We start from the raw sequence: 20,610 nt of genomic DNA on the forward strand, positions 1-20,610 counted from the left end.
AAAGTTAATGCCTAAATACTCCAGTAGTCTGTTTCCTTTTTGTTTTTTGGTGAAGTCTAGAGGAGGTGGGGGATTTGTTGTTCTGCTTGGTTGCCCATAGACATGTATTGTTTGGGCCAAGCCAAAGTAGCAGAGTGTCTCCCTTCATGGCCCCAGTGTGACAGAGCTGTCTCTACGTGAAGGTGACCCTCTCTCTGGATCCTCCACTCTGCCCAGCTTGCCTGTCAGGTCCTACAGGCGACATGGTCTATTAAGCAGCTTAATGATGACCACAGCCTCATGCGCTCACAGTAGACCCTTACTCCATCATCTCTGTGCATATATTGTTAATGCTTAATGTATGTAAGTGTGTACTTTCTCTGTATCCGTGTAAAAAGGAGTCCAACTTCTTCAGGTAGTGTCTGGGGGGAGATTTTGATTAGGCCTGGACATTTGGTGAAATAAATCTCCTGTGGGATTTAAAGGTGGGTGCTTTGAACAGGCAATCCTTCAGAAGGCTTTTACACTCAATAAATCCACTAACGCCCCAATGTTTCAAAACGCTGCTTTTACAGCCTCGTACTTAACATCCACATTCTGCTCCGTGGTGTAAAAGTGACAGGCCTACTGAAGATGGCAGCGAGCCTTGGGGAGCACTCCTACCACTGCTTTCACATCTGTTGATCCTCCATATCACTGTATCTGCCGTGAATAAGGGAAGTTTGCTTTGTGACAAGATAGGTGTGTTATGCACTCTCCCGTTGGGGTTGGCAAGGACAGACCGTGTGGTTCAGATGGCAGCTGCTGGGTTTGGTGTGTGTACGTTTTCAGATGACTGAAAATGTGGGGACGGGGGATGGCAGTAGGTCTCCTAGGGCGTCCTCGGCGCAGTTCATCCCATCATAATTACCTTTATGCAGTGTTTACATCCGGTGACCACTGGGAGTCTAGATGCTGTGGATTAGGAGCAGGGACAAAAAGGGCAACACTGCTGCCTTAGTGATGTTGTAGTCCACAGAAAGGTGAACGTGCTTAGCACAGCCAGTGAAATCACTGTCTCTTCATTCGTAATCCAATTCTACAGTGCATCCCTATGTACTGCAGCCAAAACATGCATTTCTATGTAATTTCACAAGTAGCAGTCTCAGTACTGTAGAATATAACTGGCTTTTCATCTTTTCATTTATCATTTCATCACCCTCCTGTGAAAATCACACATCTCCAACATTTGTTTTAAAATTGTAGGTATGATGAAGGATGACTTGCTCCTTTATAAATGTGATAAATGTGTCTTCTTAAATTGTGTAAACCTTAAAAGATGAAATGAACCAGACTCAGAAACCAGAATAAGCCCCTGTCCCAGCTTTGTGAAATATATACTCCAATATGAGCTTATAGACGAATAAAGGCACAGTCCACATGGCTGATAGCTACACAGCCGGTGCCACAGCTAACATTAACTCTGCAGCATCGACCAAATAGCCACAACAGGCTAACGGTGTGTAATTTTATTTTTTCTGTTGGTTTTTATTTGTTCATAAGTAGTTTCAGAGTTGCTGAGGAGCAGCATGTCAGAACTAACAAAAGCACCCAAACAAGCATCTTTTTTTTTTACCAAGTATTTGTTTTTGTGACATTCCTCGTCCCCTCACATCAAATATGTATATGCATTTCTGAATTAATTTTCAGTCTGTAACAACTGTGATTTCTGAGACAGCTGTGCTTCTGTGCAGCTTCGTGTGGTTCTAGACAAGTAAGACTAAAGGCTCATCAAAGACAGGCGCACAAAACTGTGTGCACTGTGTGAGGAGCACTAATATTGTCACCTTTCAACAGTCTTTTCATAAGGAGACGAAAATGTACAAGGCCCTTTGTTTTTGCCTTAGGTGTGAATATCATTAAATCTACCATGAATGCAATAAATGCGAGTAGGTGCAGTAGCCTTTGCCCAGGAGACAATAAAACGCATATGGAAATGAGCCGACAGCATGACTAATAGGTTGCAGTTTGAACCATGCGCACATCTCAGCAAAACGCCTGTTCTGTTTAAGTGAGCCATTATACAGTTATCAATGAGCCTGCTTCGCCTTTGATCTCTCCTTTAAGAGTTTAGGATTTTATACTCCAAAAAAGAGGCACCTCAGAGAAGCCAGCGGTTTGCATGCTGTCAACCGTTCTACCCAAAATGAGGATAAAATGAATACAAAAGGAGCTGTCACTCCCCGTGTCCCTCCTGTCCCTAATCCTCTCACTCCTGAGTCTGTGCCTGCCACACCATCATCAGAGCTCAGATCAAAGTGGGAGCGAACGGCCCACAGGTCTGCACAGAGGGAGAGCTGACCTCCTCAGAGCTTAGCATGTCCTTGGACCAAAGTCCTTTTAAGAGCTAGACATATTCATTGAAAACCGATTCTGTGCTGTGCGCCTAAATTGAGCTTTACTTTGGATCAGCGATCTTGCTTTGTGGACGTTCCCCGAGGCAGTCGTCCTATCTGAAGTGACAGTTGTGTAAAGACTCATTTGAAAACCCTTATGTTCATACAGCTGGAATAAAATGAGGTCACAAACACACGTTATTGTGTGTACTGTAACCGTATTTGTATTCATGCCCGTGGTACTGCAAGCCTAGAATCTGTATTATTTAAAGCACAGCAGGCCAGTATATACTATAAATTGAAAAATAGTGTTTTCTCACGCTAATACGACACAGGCCTTGACCTCTCATCCCGCGACCGTTAATTAGTGTTGGTTGCTCTTACCTCTGGGCAAGCTCAGATTTATGGCTTTATGTTGTGGGGAGCTTTAAAGTGAAAGTGTGCTGCCGGGGCCGAGTCTGCCCACAGACTACACGGATAAACAGGCTTTCGCATTTTGAATCAAATTCTCGTATACATTTACATGCAGATTCCTTAACTGCATGCATGTATGCATGTATGCTGTGTGGCACTGACATCCACCCACAGTTTAGCATGTAGGTCTCAAATGAGCTCGTGAATCTTGACATTAACTATATGATCCCGTCCTGGTGTTGTAGTACAGCATAGATTTAATAGATAAGGTAGCATCATTGCTTTTGTCTGACTTTCATGTGCTGTAATTGACAATCCAAGCCCCTAAATTTTAACAGAACATAATCTATAGAATGATTTATTCAAACTTTAAAGGGATACGGGGACATTTTGAGACTATTGGCTGATTTACCAAGCATAAGAAGATCAATATCAATTTCTTCCCTGCACATTCAGTACAGAGATATATCAGTCACGTGTTTGGCCTACCCTAGCACAAACACTGGCAGCAGGGGGAAATAGATAGCCTCCAACGGAAAAAAAGCCTTCCAGTTATCCAGGATTCTCTGTCTGCCTACAGTAGCTGCACTATTTTTTCTCATGCCCATTCATCTCACCCAAGTCTACCTTGGCTCATAAATATGCTGCATCCTGCCTTTTATTCCTCCCCAATATTGCACCACAGGAGTTCACACAGGCTATGTATCACTGGAGTTGTGCAAATGGGATGAGCTATCATCAGTGTTGCGGAACTGAGTGCGATGAAGGCAATCACAGAGCACCCTGAGCTTCCGCTAACAAAGAGTTCATTAAGTCCATTAAATTCCCAGTTGACAAAAACATCCCAAGCTTCAAGTCTTGGAGTAATTATTCCTAAAATACAAGGCCGAGTAAGAAATCAGAAGAAACAGACTCACCCAGTGGTACACTGTACATTTTGCCTTGCAGTGTACAGGAAAAAGACAAACATTCACTCTCACTCTTCTAATTGGGAAATGTGTTCCTATGATTCAATAATAATTATGTACTTACCATGCTTCCAAGGGGTCACTGCTACACCAGCACAGAGAGATGAATTCGATTTGCTGTTAATGAGGTTGGGTCTCTTAACGAATGTTAGTTTTTATTTTGTATGTAGTGCTTTGGGAAATGTGGTTATGGCCTATTTTATCATCTGTTATGATTCTGTGCAGATCTCCCATCTACATTAATTTGGGTAGTATGTAACGTAGAGTTTCCTTTTTATACAATTAGACACTAAATAAAGAGTCCAGCATAAAGAACATATGGTGTCTGTAATGTTCATATAGCAACTTAACTCCTGAATCGTTTTATACAAACAAACATCTTATCTCATGAAACCTGTGCTGCTGCTGTGTATAATCAGAATAACTTAGTAGAATCTCTACTTTCACATCTACCATATTCATTTAGCCACCCTGCTGACCCACGTGCCACGTTGGCCTTTCTCTCTTTACCTTGGTGCCCTGATTCCTCCGTAATAAACCTTTAATCTGTGAATATTGTAGGGCAACACTCTGTAGCTTGGTTCAAATGCTTTGGTCAGTTGGGACATAACAGCAAGGTGTTGGTGCAGCGCAGCCGTTATTAGTCAGGTTTTACTGTCATTAGTATGCAGCGTGCAGCAGACGTGATTTTAGTCTCGTACTGGTCCTGCCACAAAGGCAGGGGCCATGCAGCTAGTCACTTGTCTTCATATGTATGCTGTTCTGTCACTTCAGAATTCAGAGTAGGGTTTTGACTTTGAAGCCACTTTGATATGGTGCTTTTGAAATGTTGAAGGACTCCTTGAAAGGAAAAAATGTTTAATTAGTAGCCTTACGTTAGAGGGGTACCATAGGCTGCCTTTCACACTGCAACACCAAAAAAACCTCTGATTAAATGTGCTGTTGAATGGAAAATTAAAGTAATGTCTCATGAAAAATGCTCCAGAATTATTATTTTACAATTCATTTAGATCAACCACTCAGGGAATCATCTGCTCTTGTGGTACATATTTTAGGATTACTGATAATTCTAACCTCCCAGCTTCATATGCTGCTAATCTCTACTGAGACAGTTTGACATGGGCTGTTTGACAATCCACATATGCCCTGGTTTTACTCTCCATCGAGGGATATTTGGCTTGGCTCCGTTTTATCTCCAGCATTTCAGAGGGCTTTCTCACTTTGAGATACCTTATGAAACAGCAGTTTGATGGATTGAGACAGAATCCTCCTTTTCCTGTCTTTGATCATTTGCTTTATGCCCACCTGTAATTTAGGCTTCCAAAATGTAAATGTCTCCTAATGCTATACAGCATGCACACATTTTTTAAGCACTCATTGGAATAATCACAGGCTTTAGAGGCCCTCAAGCATGTTGAATGATGTGTTATGGTTCAGATATTCAATATTCAAATCAAACATTTTGCTCAGAATTAGCACATAAACATTTTCCTCCTTACTTTGCTTCCATCTCAGAATTCAAATAAAAAGCATCCTACAGTTTATCACAGGAGCCCTGGTATTATAAATAACATTACAGATTTCACAAGACCTTTATAATCATGTCAGGCTGAGGAGCGCAATCAAAGTAAAGTTCAAGGCTTTAAAGGAGGCAGGTTTTAGATACAATAAATTGTGAAATAAAAGCTGGTGGCTGTGGTGTGTTGGAACAAATAATGTCTGGTCACTAATAAAGGGAATAAAAATAAATCACCTGTACAGTACGTGGTAAATTCAGGATGATATTTAGCAGCTGTGTCTCACAGCCAAACCATAGACTACAGCAGATTAACACAACCAGCGGGAAGCAGGTCAGAAACAGGGAGGCTCCTTACTAAAGTATAACAGGGGGGAAAGTAGTCCTAAAGGTCCTTCTCTGATAACAACCGGCCTCCAGAGAAGTCCCAGACGTCCCGGTCACTGTTTGAGATTTGACTGTATTTTATCATGACTCTTAATCACAAACAACAGGTTTACTGTCAGTCTGAGTCTCTCTCCATTCCACGGATCAGCCTGCAGAGAAGTCTAGATTACACCCACCACAAGCATCTTAATCTAATCAATAAGTTAGATTTTAAAAGCATAGTATGCCCACAGCTGTGCAGAGCAGTGGTACAGTGGAATAGTAGGAATACATTGTGCTATTGAGTTTATCTGACATGTTCCTCGCCTGCTCATTTGAATTCTGTCAATCATGTGCGGGTCACGTAGAGGCCAGTCAGTTTGTCTCACCGATGTGAATTCCTTTCTTTTGTCTTTGCCTCTCTCTTGCTCAGTGGTCAGTGATATAATTTCAACTGCTACTGAGCAGGAGTCCTCATACATAAACATGAGCAGACGTCTGCTTGCATGTGCCCTCAGTTCAGAGTGGTATCATTTTTATGCCTCTCTAAATGCTCCCTCTTTAACAGTGAGGGAATCGTTGTCACCAGCAGACCTCGGAGGGAAATCACAGTGATATGAATAATAAAAGGGAACGATTTCCTCTCAGAACAGGCACCATGTGCATTCAGCGTATTGGTTTGTAATATATATGTTAACATTTAGGCACAGTGTTGTGTTTTAGGTTGTTTCCAGTTCGACTGTAACGACCACGTTGTATTGAAGTGTACCTGTGCACCGTCAGGGTGAACTGTGCCTGATCAACCATACAGCTGGTTATGGACCAATGAATCAAGCAGCCATCAGTTCAGTATCTGCTTGTATCTGCTCCACTGCTCTGCCCTATCCACAGGCTGCAGCATTCACTCTTTTCTGCCTATTCATGTCACCTCCGTCATACGTTTGGCGAGCAGACATGCTGCAGCCTGGCTTTCTTCCCCTGTTACGCTGCATCCATCGCATGTGCAGATGGAATCAGTGCTGTGTGATGAATGCAATCACAGAGCTTCATTATGGTCAAAGAAAGTCCAGCTATGGTGTCTGTGCTACATCTATCTTTGGTCCAATCCCAGCAGCCCCTTCAAAAATGTGCATTTCTGATAAGTGATCAGAGACTCTGGGTTTTTTCCAGCAGTGATCCTTCATGCCCCCCCCCCCCTCATGTCTGGGCTGAACAACCTGTAATATTATGCTGTGATGTAACATGAAGTGGAAAATTAGGGAGGACCATAAAAATAGTGTCCTTTATTATCTATTTGCACAAATTTCCAATACATGCAATGTTTGATAATATGTACAAAGCACTCAGATAATCCTTATATAATCTTGCTTTGAAATGATTCATATTAAACTTTGTGTTTGGATTAGAATAGCCCCGTAATCCTCACACAGTGATTATAAAAGAGCACGTTAAGATGGTTGGCATATTTCAATATTAAATATTTTCCTGTGAGGTGGAGACGTTTTACCCGCTCACTGTTTGTTTTCGTTGCTGCTGCAGAATCACAGTGGCGCAGCACGCTGCAGACATGCTGATGTCAACAAACCCATCATGGCAAACACCATTTACAGTTTCTGTAGTCTGGATTGTCGTTCTATCCCTCAGTATCAGACATTACCCACTGCTGCTTAGGAGAAGGATTTACTTGTTGATGACACATTTTCATACTTTACTGCTGGCAGGACCCTTGAGAAGCACAGGAATGTTCTGTTTTGGTTTATTCATAACAACATGGATTCTCCATTACACGATAGCAAAGGTGGATGCAAACTGCAAATCCTTAATAAGCTGTTTCCCGGAGTATCATGGCCAGGAAGTTACTCCCTGCATGTAAACACAGCCAGCGAGTCCTTAATGCACACTCGGATGTTTTTGTGATAATAGCTACACTTGATCACGGGAGATATAAAAACTGGTGGTAGGACTCAGACCATTAGGTTCAAGGTTTCTCACCCTCTACATTTCTCCATCCTCCATTTAGCATAGTGGCACTCAAACAATCAGCGCTAATATTAGAATATGAAGTGTGGTATTATGCAGAATAAAAGGCTGTTAATGTGGCACATTTGAATATCCTGATCTGTAACCACGACATGCTCTTCCCAGCAGCAGCAGGTAGCTGATTCAGACAGAGAGACCAGGCATGACCTACATGCTTAAAGAATTACAGCAGTCAACAAAGAGGATTCTCTTGGATTCATGTTCTGTAACTGATGTGAGCCCACACTGTGGTAACAGTGGTGAATAATAACATACTTGTGGTCGCATTTGCACAAGGTCTCCCCTTGCTGCTGTGATTTATAAGCATAGCTTCCATCTGCAAACAGGCTAGGAGGCTTCAAGCTATGGGGGCAGCACCCTGGGTCCAGTGCTATTTACTCAGCCAGCCGAGACGAGGTGCTCCCCCGGCAGTATCCTGCAGTCACTGTGCCCGCGCACGGCTTTCTTAGCTTTACCTCTCCGCTCGTGGCTGCTCTGGAGTGCCTGCAGCGTGGGAAGGTGACAGCTACAGCGGGGCGGTCGCGTTTTGCCACAGGTTGAGCCATCTTTACTGTGTCAGTTCCTGCTGCTTAACAAATGACTGAAAGCTGCAGGCTATCATGCTCTCAGTGGAATAACGGTGAGTTTATGAGCACTGTCTTTGAAAAACTCCAGTCACACTTTGAAGTTAATGAATCATTGTTTTAATAAGCTGTGGTTATGCCAGTTAAAAAATTAACCTCCAATTCCATATGTAAATATGAAAGGAAATGCATGTGAAGTATAATTAATGTCGTCTTCGTTGCGAGATGCACTCTGCGCTGTACTTAATATACTGTGAGCTGAATAAATGCACAGAGATGCTGAGAGGAAAGGTGCTCCACTTTAAAGTGATGTGATAGATTAGGGAGGAGTCCTGGCAACACAATAATTTCCCTGGTGACCAATTTCTGAACACTCCCTAAGCAAAGAAAATCAGCAACAAGCCAACATGTCAGGCGCAGCCTCATGCCAGGGTGCAGGCCAACATGCTGACTCACTTCTAATGAGCAGCCACATATAGAAATAATAACCGAAACCAGGAATCAGAGGTCACGACTGCTTATATACCGCTGACTGTCCTAATTAACACGGGACCTTATACAGTGTATGGAGATGTTCAGGGATGTGTGCTAACAACTATTGAAATAGCTTCTACGGTGGCCTCGTGTTGACGGGAAAGAAAAGAGAAGTAGTCTTTGCTTTGCTCGCAGTGGTGCACACTGTGGCTGCTTCTGAGATCTCTTGCTGTTTATTGCGTTCAATTATAGACTTCTTGGCTTACATGCTGTTCTAACAAATTACAGGACATCGGCAGTCATTAGTTTTCTGTCTCCAGAAGAGCTAAGGCTCTATTTGATAATGAACAGTTCCATTAGGACTGACCATCACCACTCATCTACTCTGCATGAGGACAATTGCAGCTCTCAAACAGGCACTATTGCACTAAACAGTTCTCCCCTCGCTCACCTTTGTATGAGCAACCTTTTATCTAACAGCTAAACCCTGTTTTTATTTTAACAAAACGTGAAGCTTATGAGCAGCACTGAGCATGCTGGCATTTACAGATATTGATTATCAGTGAGAGTTATTGTTTGTGTTCACCTTAGTGTCATTTATTGGCTGATTTATGGATGCAGAGGAGACGTTCCTGCCCAAATGCTCTCCACACTTTTTTATTGGATTTATTCTTCTCGTCACTTTTTACAATAACCGTCCTTCAAACAACAAAATGACATCTGCTTGTGCCACAAAAGTGTCCGATCTTTACAGCATCCCGTTAAGTGATTACCCCGTGTGTTTCCACGCCTCAGAGATCAATACGTTTTAATGGATCAGTCAGGGAACTAATAAAAAACTATTTTAATTGATTATGCTGATGGTACGTCTTGTGTTGAGGTTTAGTTGCCGTCAGAGCAGAAGTTGAGGCTGACGAGTGGCGTGGCGGCCCGTCAGCTGACAGAGTGCAACAAGCCTTCTGGCTCAGGATCAGTTTGGCAGCAGAGACGAGCTGGAGGCACTGACAGGCACTAATGCTCATCTTCTCTCAAGATTAAATTTGTTTTATTTTCTCCTTATTATTACTCAGCTTCAAATGGATTCTTCCTGCAGAAGTAAATCTCGATTGCTGCTTATATTGACTGTTGTCAAATGAAAAACTGGCATAATTGAGAGAGCAGCTCAAAGTATTGAGATTTTCACTGGTCTAAATGCCAAGATGCTGCCAGTGAGGTCATGGATTATAAATACACCTCTACCAAGCACTTCATCTAGACATCCTGTCAAGCACAAAGATGTTCCCACCTGAAGTCCAATACGAACACCGTTATAGCTTCTTTCTGACAGCATCGGTCTGCATTTCATATCTGACCATTTTGTGTCCTCAATCTGAATATCCTCTGTGTGTGTGTGCCATGGGCACAGCTTGGCATAGGACTAAAAATGGCCATGCTTTTCCACGCTTCATCATCTGTGGTTTGTGTCAGACCCAGACAGTCATCTGGAAAGGTCAACGCTTCGATAAAAGATTTAAATCACCCCACAAAAGAAAGATTCACCTTGACAGGCGGAACCTGAAAACTGGTAAATAAGAATACAAACAGAGACTCATTCCTCTTCGCTTAAAGCAAGGACAAGCAGACCATTGCATTTCAAAGCACGAGTCATAGGTTGTGATGCTGTAGAGAAAGAAGCCCACATTCTGTATTTCATCAGCCTTTACAATCAATTATTTCCCGTCTTAATATGTGAACTGTGTTTATTTCTTCCCTCAGTTGAAAAGACTGAAAAGATTAAAACCTTGACTGCTTGTTTGTATAATTATTATGCGAGGAGACGTGTATTTGCTATCTTTCCCTTCAGATCTATTCATTTAGTGTTTAGTTCTAAAATGAAGTGATCTCGACTCGGCTGCCAGCAACAGCGTGTTTCTAAATCCGACTTGACAGGGTCAGTGTGGCAAAGCAAACTGTTGGCTTAGTTTTGGCAAAGGGAGAATTTGACATATGGGTGTTTTCCTTTGATGAATCTCAGTAATGTTTTGTTGTTCTATATTCATCCAGGTTTGAGCCGCTGCTGGAAATGTTTTTTTTTTTCTTCATTTGACATCTTATTATATTAATGTTGTGGCCACGCCTTTTGATGAATGCAGGAACTAAAGCACGTATTCAGCTGCTTTTGAGGACAAATGGGACCTTTGAAAAAAATCCTTTCTCTTTACTGTTTATTAATATACTTAAAAAGATGAATGTGAAATAGGGAAGCTTACAGCGAAGCCTATGTATCATCATATATTTGCTCACAGAAGTAAAGAATAATGAAACTATTTTCAGCTATAAAGCCGTGCCTGAATAATATGTCTGCTGCAAAGTGCTACAAAGCAAGAACTATTACAAGGTGGTTACTTTTTATAATCTTTTTGGAAAAGACAGCCATAAATACATTTAGGTTTTTGCTCCTTAGCTTATGAAAATATTTAGATTTCTAATGTTTATTCTGATTCTCAGCATGTCTGTGTGTGTGTGTGTGTGTGTGTGTGTGTGTGTGTGTCCACACTTTATGCTTGGTGGGATATTATTGATTCCAGCTATTGATCCAAATGTGGCAACAATGACTTTGTGATTTTGTCTTCAGTTTTCTCATCAGTTGAATCAGATGTGCTGAAAAGCCTCCTGCTGTAATGTTCTCCCTGTTGTTGAGACGCTGTCACAGTTTGCTTTTTGTGTCAGATTTGCTCAGAAAGAAAATAAATCAGCAAGAAAGCGTCACAGTGAGTCAAAGTGGGCCTTGTACTGAACTGTATTTGACCCCTGTGTGTCTTCCTGTTGAAGCTCTATGTATCTGGTACTTTTATGGATGTGTTGACTCATGTGATCAGTCCAGGAGCTCGTGTGCCCACTGTAAGGTGTTGTTCCCCACAGGGGGTCCTTTGTAGGAGGCTATAAAAGAAGCTTTATGTCTGTCTTCAGTGAGATCGATGCTGTTCAGGTTCCTTGTGAACGAGGTTTGTCTCCTCTGTTTTTTTGTGCATTATATCAGACGATTGCCCACAACAATATCTAGCTATTTAGATTCACTAAAGATATAAGTCAGCAGGCTGTCGGGTACGTTCCATAAGCATCGATGGAAGAGAGGGCCAGGGTTTGGGCTGTAGGCAACAGACAAGATCAATCAGCGTCTTTTGGATATTCATGTGCTGAATGTTATTAAGCAGTGAGCTCGACATGCACCTATGAATTCACATGAGTCTGATCCACACTTGTTCTCTGCTCTAGTTCTTATTGTAGCTTGTTCAAATGAAATAAAGGACTGACAAAAAGCTTCAGTGAAAGATATTTTACTGGTATATTTGATATTTTTGCTTAATGAAATGTCCTATTCACTCGATGGATGTGCAGCCAATGTTTGACCTCTGTTTCTCTGTCTGTTTCTGCGCAGGCCTTCCCGTGTATATCCACAGGCATCTATGGTAAGCTCAACCTCTCTTACTGTGTTTGATTGACTTTTCATGTTTTGCCTTACATACATTAACACATTAACACTCTGGATGTGCCTCGTGCAAACATATTGTCAGTGGCTGTGTATTCAATGCTTTGTGTATCTAAAGGCTTTGTCTTTTAAGGAGAACACAGTATATTAAATTATACCAACAAGTTACCTTACACCATGTTACACAAAGACACTGCCTAGCAAGAGGTGAGCAAAATGTAGACCCTGAACAATGCTTGTGCTCCCTCATGGGACGGGACCTGATGCAGCAAGGCATCGCTGGCACAGAGCGGCTGTGCTCATTAGACTTAAACAAAGTCACATTGAAAACGTGCCAAACTTGTTGATACAAACAGGGTTTGAAGTTGTTACTGAAGACGTTAGATGCGGGGAACCCACTGGAGGAATATATGCTATCCATTGAATTTGTACAAAGCCTCAAATAACAGTGGGTGCCAAATGTGTAAGGATTAATTAACATGCTAATTTTCATTTGCTGTCACTAACAACAAGTCAGCACCAATGTGGCTCCATAAAAGCAGTCAGAGCTCAAGTCAACAAGTAGCTTGTAAATAACTTCAAATGGCCATGAAGTCTGTTTTGTGTACCACAGTGCTGGTTAAAGGGCCGTGTGAGCCACACTGTGAACCCTGATTGGGGATCTGTAATTGTTGGGCAGACACCTCGTGAGAGTCGCTGTCTGTGATCATATAAACACCAAGGAAATTAAGACCATTTTAGAAGTCCAGGTGCTTCCTGTGGCGCTAACGCTGCTCCCACAAGGTGTTCCATATACATTTACAAGAATGATAACACCTCTGGGCCCAGTGTGAGACAAATTAAAAAATGGCCTCACCAAAGGCGTCTCTGTTCCCTAAAACTAAACAATAATCCTTCGTGGCTCTACGTCTCCACCATCATGACAGAGCTCTAAGATGTGTTGGGAACTGAAGGAAGGTGCTTCTGCTCTAGACGTCGCCCTCATTCTCCTCATATTTATTCCTGTCAGACATATTTTTTGACGTCCTACAGTAACTGTGTCACAGTTTTGTTCTCATAAAAGCTGACAATCTTTTAAAAAACATAGTACCAAGGGGTTGATTTAAACCTTTTGCAAATTACTGTCATGGCTGCAGTTTTTTTGCATCATTGCTGCATGTTTTCAGTTCAGTGGAGTCCTTTCTAACACCGATGGTGTAAATGACCACAGCCACAGTTGAGTTACTTGAATATGCTGCCGCTAATTAAAACCTGATGCTTGGCTGTTTAACCGTACATGCAGACATTTGCAGCTGAGTTGCAAAATGCAAGTGAAGCATCAGCTGTCGCAGATTTTCCTTAAAGCATGCTGAAAGTATCATGCTGAAAGATGTGCCTCGTTTAAGGAGCAAAAAAAGTGTTCTTCTGCCAAATATTATATGTTGGTTGAAGAAACATAATTTGGATATGCAAACATAAAATCCTCTTCCCACAAGAAGGCAGTTAAACAAGACGCTCAGCTCAAAAAGAGGATATGGACTAATAACACAATCCCAGATCATGACTGGGAGAATTAGTTAGGAGCATGAAACCCCAAACCTCACCACTGGTAGTATTATGAAAATAGACATGCCAGATATTTGATGTAGAAATCCATACTGTTAGTTGCCTGGCATGTATGTAGGTTTATGTTTCACGTACTTGTAGCTGTGTATGCAGGATTCAAGGGGTACAATGCACACTCAAATACTTAACATCCAAAACATGTACTTACTGCAAATCACTGATTATAGAGCCTGACAAACTGTTAGCGTGCTCATCAAGCCAGCCATAAGCACAGTAACAGAATAACATCCCATAAACTGGTTATTTTCAGGCTAAAAGCCCTACCGCATTATTAAATTTCTGGATGCTGATCTGATCTGATTTAACAACGATGGGAGAAATAGCAGAGACACACTATGGATTAAAAAAAATGAATAGCTAATTGTGGTGAAACAAGCTGTCCATTTATTCAACAGCAACTGACAATTGAAAAGCACACAGCTGCAGGTCTGTGCGTACTTGCCAAGTTAACAAGTCACAGTTAAACCGATCTGCATTTGAATGAGTGTGAGATCGTCCAAGTGGTTAAGCATCCTGATGTACAGCATAGCATCCACTTGTTAGTGAAGCCCAGTGTGTGCACTAAAGAGAGCCTTCATGCCTGTAAATCACTAGATGTTTATAATTATACTCTGTGCTGGATAGAACTCTTCCCTCTTGGGATATTGAACACTTTCCACCCATCACTTCTGCAATTCACACAGTTTACTGCACAACAACTTCTCATCATTTCCTCTCACAGCCTCTCTCTGCAATATTGGCTGTTTTCTGCCACCCGTCTATGCGTGCATCTCAAAATGGCTATTACCGAGGTGTTAATGATAAGAAGGACGAACATAATTTCTTTCTCACTCTTTCTTTCCCTCATTCTCTCTCTCCATCCGTCGCTGGTTATTTCACTGCAAATTTTACAGTCAGTGACGATAACTTCAACAGACTTTTCTGTAGAATTCGTTCCCATCTCATACTTTCCGGTCTCGTACGGGAAATTTCTACAACATATTGGGCATTAATCTGAACCTGCCTTATGTTCCAGTACCACTTTGCTCTTATTTTGCTAAACTTAACACGGGAACTTGGTAGTTTCTCGTTAATTCCTAGAATAATGCAGCCAATCCTCAGCAAACTTGTGGTCGTGACTCATTGGTGTCTTAATTTGACTTAATTTGACTGAAAAACTGTTAGTATTACTGTAAGAACATAAAATTAATCTAGAGTTTGTGACTTGAAGACTTAAAGTGAAATAAAATGGATATAAATAATAGAAACCGGTCTATTTAGGAGTAAAACAGCTCCGTTGTAGTGATGCATGAAGGAGAAACAGGGTCGCGGTCGTTACTGTACGCTGCTGATGAGGCCACTGCTTATTGCTGTTCACCATCGTAGCACTCCGCAAGCAGCCCCCCACATCAAAGAAATAGGTTGTGCAGAGCCAAGCATGCCACGGAGGGGGGAATTAAATAGCCTATTCAATAAATAAACAGCTTAGCGCTTCCCTTAACTGCATCTCCACAGAACAATGCAGCTGATTAGGACTGAAGATCTTCACACAGCAGAGGGCAAATAGAGGAGGGACTTTCAGAGGAGCTACAGTATAGTACAGTGCTGCGGTGTTGTTCTCTCCGACTCCTCCCTGTGCCCCCTGAGTACTGCCATGTTCTGAAAGAGGCCCTGCACTCTTGTCAGGCGTTTTGACATTTTCTGTACATTTTAGATAACCTTTAAGGTCAACTTCCATTCCTGCAATGTAAACAAAAGCTTTTTAGTGTGAAAGGCACATCTTCCCCATCTCTCACGTTCTCGCTATCTGTCTTTCTGTGTGTGTGTCTCTTTCTATCTTTCTCTGTCTCTGTAGAATACACACAGATATAGCCAGTTTCATGTGAGAAACTTATGCACATGTGCTTGACCCATTTTCACACTTGAATTGTGGAAGAAAAACAAATCCTGTGTGCCCAACAGGAATCAGGAACAAGTTATCCAAGGCCTTTGTGGTGAGAAAAACAGATTTGTCAGGAAAGCTAATGCTAATTGACACCCTCTCTCACGCCTCCATATTCCAGGAGACTCAGTCACCATTGACAGATGATGGCAGAACAGGGAGGTTGGGTGTAGCAGGGGTGCGCAGGGGGTACCTTAGACGCTTGGAAAGAAAAATGAGGGCTCACACTGCGCTGACAGTCCAATCCCTCAGTCCGGCCCATTAGCCACAACAGAATTTCTGCACGGATAGTGTGTCGGAGGTACCACCCATAAACAAACTGGTGCCCACCGTGGGCCACGAGGTCACCCAGCATGATAGAGGTTATTAAGTGTTGCTCCTGTTTGCACATCAATCACAGCCATGCGACCCGGGTTTAAATGGATTATTCCTTCCAAGGAGGAGACACCTCTCAATGTCTCACAAGATCAGTGCCAAGAGTCCAACTACCTCGACTTAGAGAGGTCATTTTCTTTTTTTGTTTCCCTTGCTCTCCTGTCCTCCCTCCCATACATTCTCTTGTCATTGTAGTCCTTTTCTCCCTCACAAGTCTTCCTTACACATAGACATCCGTGCTCACACAAAGGCAGAGATCTTGCTCAAGGAAAGCCACGTACATAAAAACCCCATTTCAAGATGCATTGTGGACAATTTAGCCTTGTGGAGATCTCATCTTAGCTGACGCTGAAAGAGCACTTTCCGGCAGCCCTGTAATGAGCTGTACAGTTTAGGCGGCATCCGCTAAGATCAATCTTAGCACGGTGCAAAGGGCTCACTGGCAGAACGCGAAAGCAAGGACATGAACATTAAGTCTACTACAAACCTGACAGATGCCATCGCGCACATGCATTTATAACCCTATCAAAACAGTCACAGGCACTCTGCTTAGGACAAATATCTCCCTGTTTACTGCTCACCCTCAACCTTTGGCTCATGTGTCTCTGTGACTGATCCGAGGATTGTTGACAGAGGAGTTTTAGCACTCACTGGTGGCTACGAGAGATATGCGGATGTAATCCACCCAAGCTCTACTGGTATGTCCACACTGCTGTCCTACCTTACTGTCCAGATCAAAGGTGTCAAGCAGCTAAGATTTTTTTCCTCCAGCCAGCATCGTGCTCTGGCTGTCTTCATCCCTGTCTGGGATTAGGAAGGTTGGAGACATTCATGGCGCCTTATCTCTCGACAGTGATGGCTTGCTGCTAGCTTGCCAGAGATGGCCTGGGCAAGTCCCCCTCCCCTTCTCTTGAAACCTCAGGTTTACTGCAGGGAGCTTAGCCCAGCTGGGTTGGGAATTTCAAGGTACATAGGAGCAACGTGCTGTATCAGTGGGTAGCAGAGTGTGTGCTCAGAGGGAACGGGAGCTTCGTAGTCCATTTAACTGAGTCACACAGTGTGCATTGTACTCAACACTAGCCTTGCTCTACCATTTTCATGGATGATAAGCCAAATGTAAAAATACTTCCCACCCACAGGACAACAGATTCATGCCTTTGAGAAATGTGGTTGAGCATTAAACTTTTGCATATCATACATTCTTTAGAATGTTTTTAAAAAGTGAAATGTCAGGTGTTAATTTTAGCATATAGGACAAAGCATGGCGTCACCTATATGGAATGCTTCCAAGGAAGGTCATCATCTGTTGTGCCACGGAGGCTGCTCTCCTTCTTCCTACCTCTTTTTCTGCCCGTCTTTTTCACATAGCACCCTCCCATCCCTCTTTGTCTCTGTCTCCTTCTGTGGGCTGCAAAGTCGGTCATGGTCACAGCCCTGCCGTGTCCCACTGTTGGTGTAGAGAGGAGCTCCAGGCCATTTGACACCCACGCTTTGGCGTCTAGAGTCCTGGGGCGCTACTGTGTCCTCCACCTCGGGTCACCTCACCTCTCCTCTGGGCCCTGATGGGGTGACAAACCTCTCTCCCCCCCTCACTTTCCAGATGAACACACAGGACTGCTGCCCTCAACTAGAGCAACCCTAGTCTGTGCTGCACTTAATGATTTCCTCCTGCTGTTCAAACCACAATCAGCTAATCTACTTTTTGCATTGTGAATTGATTCCTCACTGCTTCTCTGTTATAACGAGGAAGATTCTCAGTGTCCTATCAACATTTTATTAAGGAAAAATGCTACTTACAAGCATTCTTTATAAAAAGAACAAATGTAGATCATAATTCTTAACTTCCTGTGTTTACTGTTTGCAATTTCAACCCCCGTAGTGAATTTCTGAGCCTCAGGCTACAATATATGCTGCTTCAAGGTAGACAGCTCATCAAAATGAATGATGAGTGTTGAGACGGGAACTTGACCAACCGCAACTGAGGGAGAGCAGGATGGGACCAATAGCACCCTGCCCCGAGGAACAAAAAGCTGTACTTTGAATTTTTTCAAGTTCAGTCAGCATATGGTGATGAAACCCAGAGCACACACCTCTATAAGAATCAGTGTGTGTTCAAAAAGGAAGACAACACTAGAAGTTATAAAGCCCAAAATAACAGCAGGTTGTGGTATCCTTGTTATATTATAAGCTCACTCAGGAAAAACAAAACTGGTGTGGTCTGCAGTATGTGGCTACAGCCTACCCATACATTTGCAAACAAAGAATGGGAATGCATCATAGCGCAGGCATGTGTTCAACGTGTTGATTTACCTCCACTCTCTTCGTGAGGTGATGCAGTTACTTCTCACTCCTTCCCACCAGAGAAAAACACCTTAGCTACACAAGATTGTTGTTGGAAGTTAACTCTGTAAATTTAGGATATGAAAGAGTTGCCATGCTGGCAAAAGAGAGAGCAATGGGCTCGCTTGTTCTTGAAGCAAAAACTCCCCCAAAGCAGAATGCAAATTTGTATTATTTTTCCAATGTTCTAGTTCAGTGGATATTTTTGAACATGGACTTTTCTTTCCAACTTTCACAGAGTCAAGACAGCGTTGTGTGTGATCTAAACTGAGAGCTACTTCATCATGACTGAGTATTTTTCAACTTCAACACCCAAAGCAGTGGCCGCTGCTTTCTAGTTTTGTATAAAATTCATAAAACCAGAGTCCTTAAAAGTCACCCAGGGACCTGTACAAGTGTTCATAAAGGTGTTTTACATACGCCCCAGAGAGGGACCAGAGACTGTGTCTCCTGGTTGCATCAGAGATTAGAGTGGGCTGTCTTTTTCTTCATATTAACAAAGGGCCTACATGCTGAAGATCATAGGAATAAAATATGTGAATTCTGTTTTAAGATAGATCTTTCCTTTGGCGTAACACACTGGGCTGGCGTGGAGGCACGGATGAAAATGTACCTTTCATTTAAAAGGAAATGAAACCAAGTAGTCTTCATCATGTAGTGTGATCGTGCTTTTTAATTGTTGCGCAGTCAAAGCGATGAAGTGACTGAAATAGCACGGACTGAAAAGACCTGCCTTGGCCTTCAGTGATGATCTAACTTAACTCTCCCTGGTCAACAGCACACATTGGTTGTGGTCCCTGAGCTAGTAGCTACCACTGCAGTCAACTTCACTGGATGCACTATGCAAATGTTATGTAAGCGCTCTGTGCCTCCATAACCCTTTGTTCACATGGCACATACCATAGTCTCTCTTCCCCTCTCTGTCTGGATGCTGTGCTCCGCCTGGTGATGAAGTAGAGGAGCCTTCAGCAGAAATAACACTGCACCACCTGAGTCCTCATCAGCGGCGCTGCGCTGCACATATCCCATCAGTGCGCCTCACTAAGACAAATCTCCCTGAGTCGGCCATATTCCCAGCATAGGCGAGAGATGAGCCGAGCCAAGCAGCGCAGGGACCCTGGAGGGCCCACCATCACTGTGCCCGACGCCAGCTCTCCACCTCCTGACAGATTAGCTTTCACTGAACCCTCCACACAGCAAATGGAGCAAAAGAGAATGAGAAGGAGGTGTTGAGCGGAGAGGGTGTAGAAGTAAAACACTGAACTTTTTCATGTTGTGTCCACTTGAGCATATAAAGCAGTCACCTCACTCTATCCTCCTCTGAACATCATTTCAACGCCCGTAAGTGGATTTTGTCAGCCGCCCTACCCGCAGTGCTGTGACTGCTGTGGCTGAGAGAGGTGACGGAAGTGATGATTGCAGGCATTTTATTCTATTGGTTTTCCGGCGTATAAACATACTTGGTCAAGCTGACAGGGACAGAGAGACAGAGAGAGGAGAGGAGAGGTAAGGCTAGTGGATACTGTGAAGGAGACAAATGATGAAAGAGAGCTGCCGATGCACTCCAACTGCCGCCGTTGACCTTGGGCCGTTGATGCTGCTGTCGAGCAGAGTTCTTCTGGCAGGCTGCCCCCAGCTGCACTGACCCCTTTTTCCAGCTTTTCCATCTGACTCTGTTTCTGTCATTTCTTTCTACGTTTGTTTACATCTAACATTTTACTTTCCTGCTATATTTTTTCTCCTGTTCTGTTGCTCTCCTCTCTCCCTCTCTCCCTCTCTCCCCTTTTCAGCTGTGCTATGATTAATAGGTATAGCTCTCAATCAATAGAGCATTTGTAGAAACTCCTCACTGAATAGATTAAATGTATTCAATTCCATCCACCCACTGCTGGTGACCACAATGACCAGAATGTCCTATTATTATGATTAAGACCTGTTTTTAGCTTGAAATGAAAAGTGCCTCATAAGATGACACAGTAAGAGCTCAAAGGCGGACCCTCACCTCTTATAATAATTCTCTCATTTGTTTATGTCTGTGTGTTTACCTCTGTGACACCTCTCCCATTGTGTGTGCTCTTCCTAAACAGCTGGTCTTATCTCTTTGGATCTATTTTTCTCAGCTTTCTTATCTTCTGCACATCTGTTTGCCCACGTTACCTGATGTGTGAGTTGTCGGTGCGCCTGCATATGTGTGGAAACGGATTT

General features: G+C 42.9%; 1 protein-coding gene across 5 annotated transcripts in view; it reads left to right on the top strand.

Annotated features, from left to right (window-relative positions):
- The window catches only part of macrod2 (mono-ADP ribosylhydrolase 2), a 361,037-nt gene that overhangs the window by 261,505 nt on the left and 78,922 nt on the right, over positions 1–20,610 (top strand). For all 5 annotated transcript variants that reach the window (XM_070840882.1, XM_070840883.1, XM_070840885.1 and 2 more), the window contains exon 7: positions 12,114–12,144. In XM_070840882.1, coding sequence (XP_070696983.1) covers positions 12,114–12,144 — 31 coding nt within the window. The remainder of the gene's footprint in view (positions 1–12,113; positions 12,145–20,610) is intronic.

This window comes from Pempheris klunzingeri, chromosome 12 (genome assembly GCF_042242105.1).
Source record: "Pempheris klunzingeri isolate RE-2024b chromosome 12, fPemKlu1.hap1, whole genome shotgun sequence".
Classification (NCBI taxonomy): domain Eukaryota; kingdom Metazoa; phylum Chordata; class Actinopteri; order Acropomatiformes; family Pempheridae; genus Pempheris; species Pempheris klunzingeri.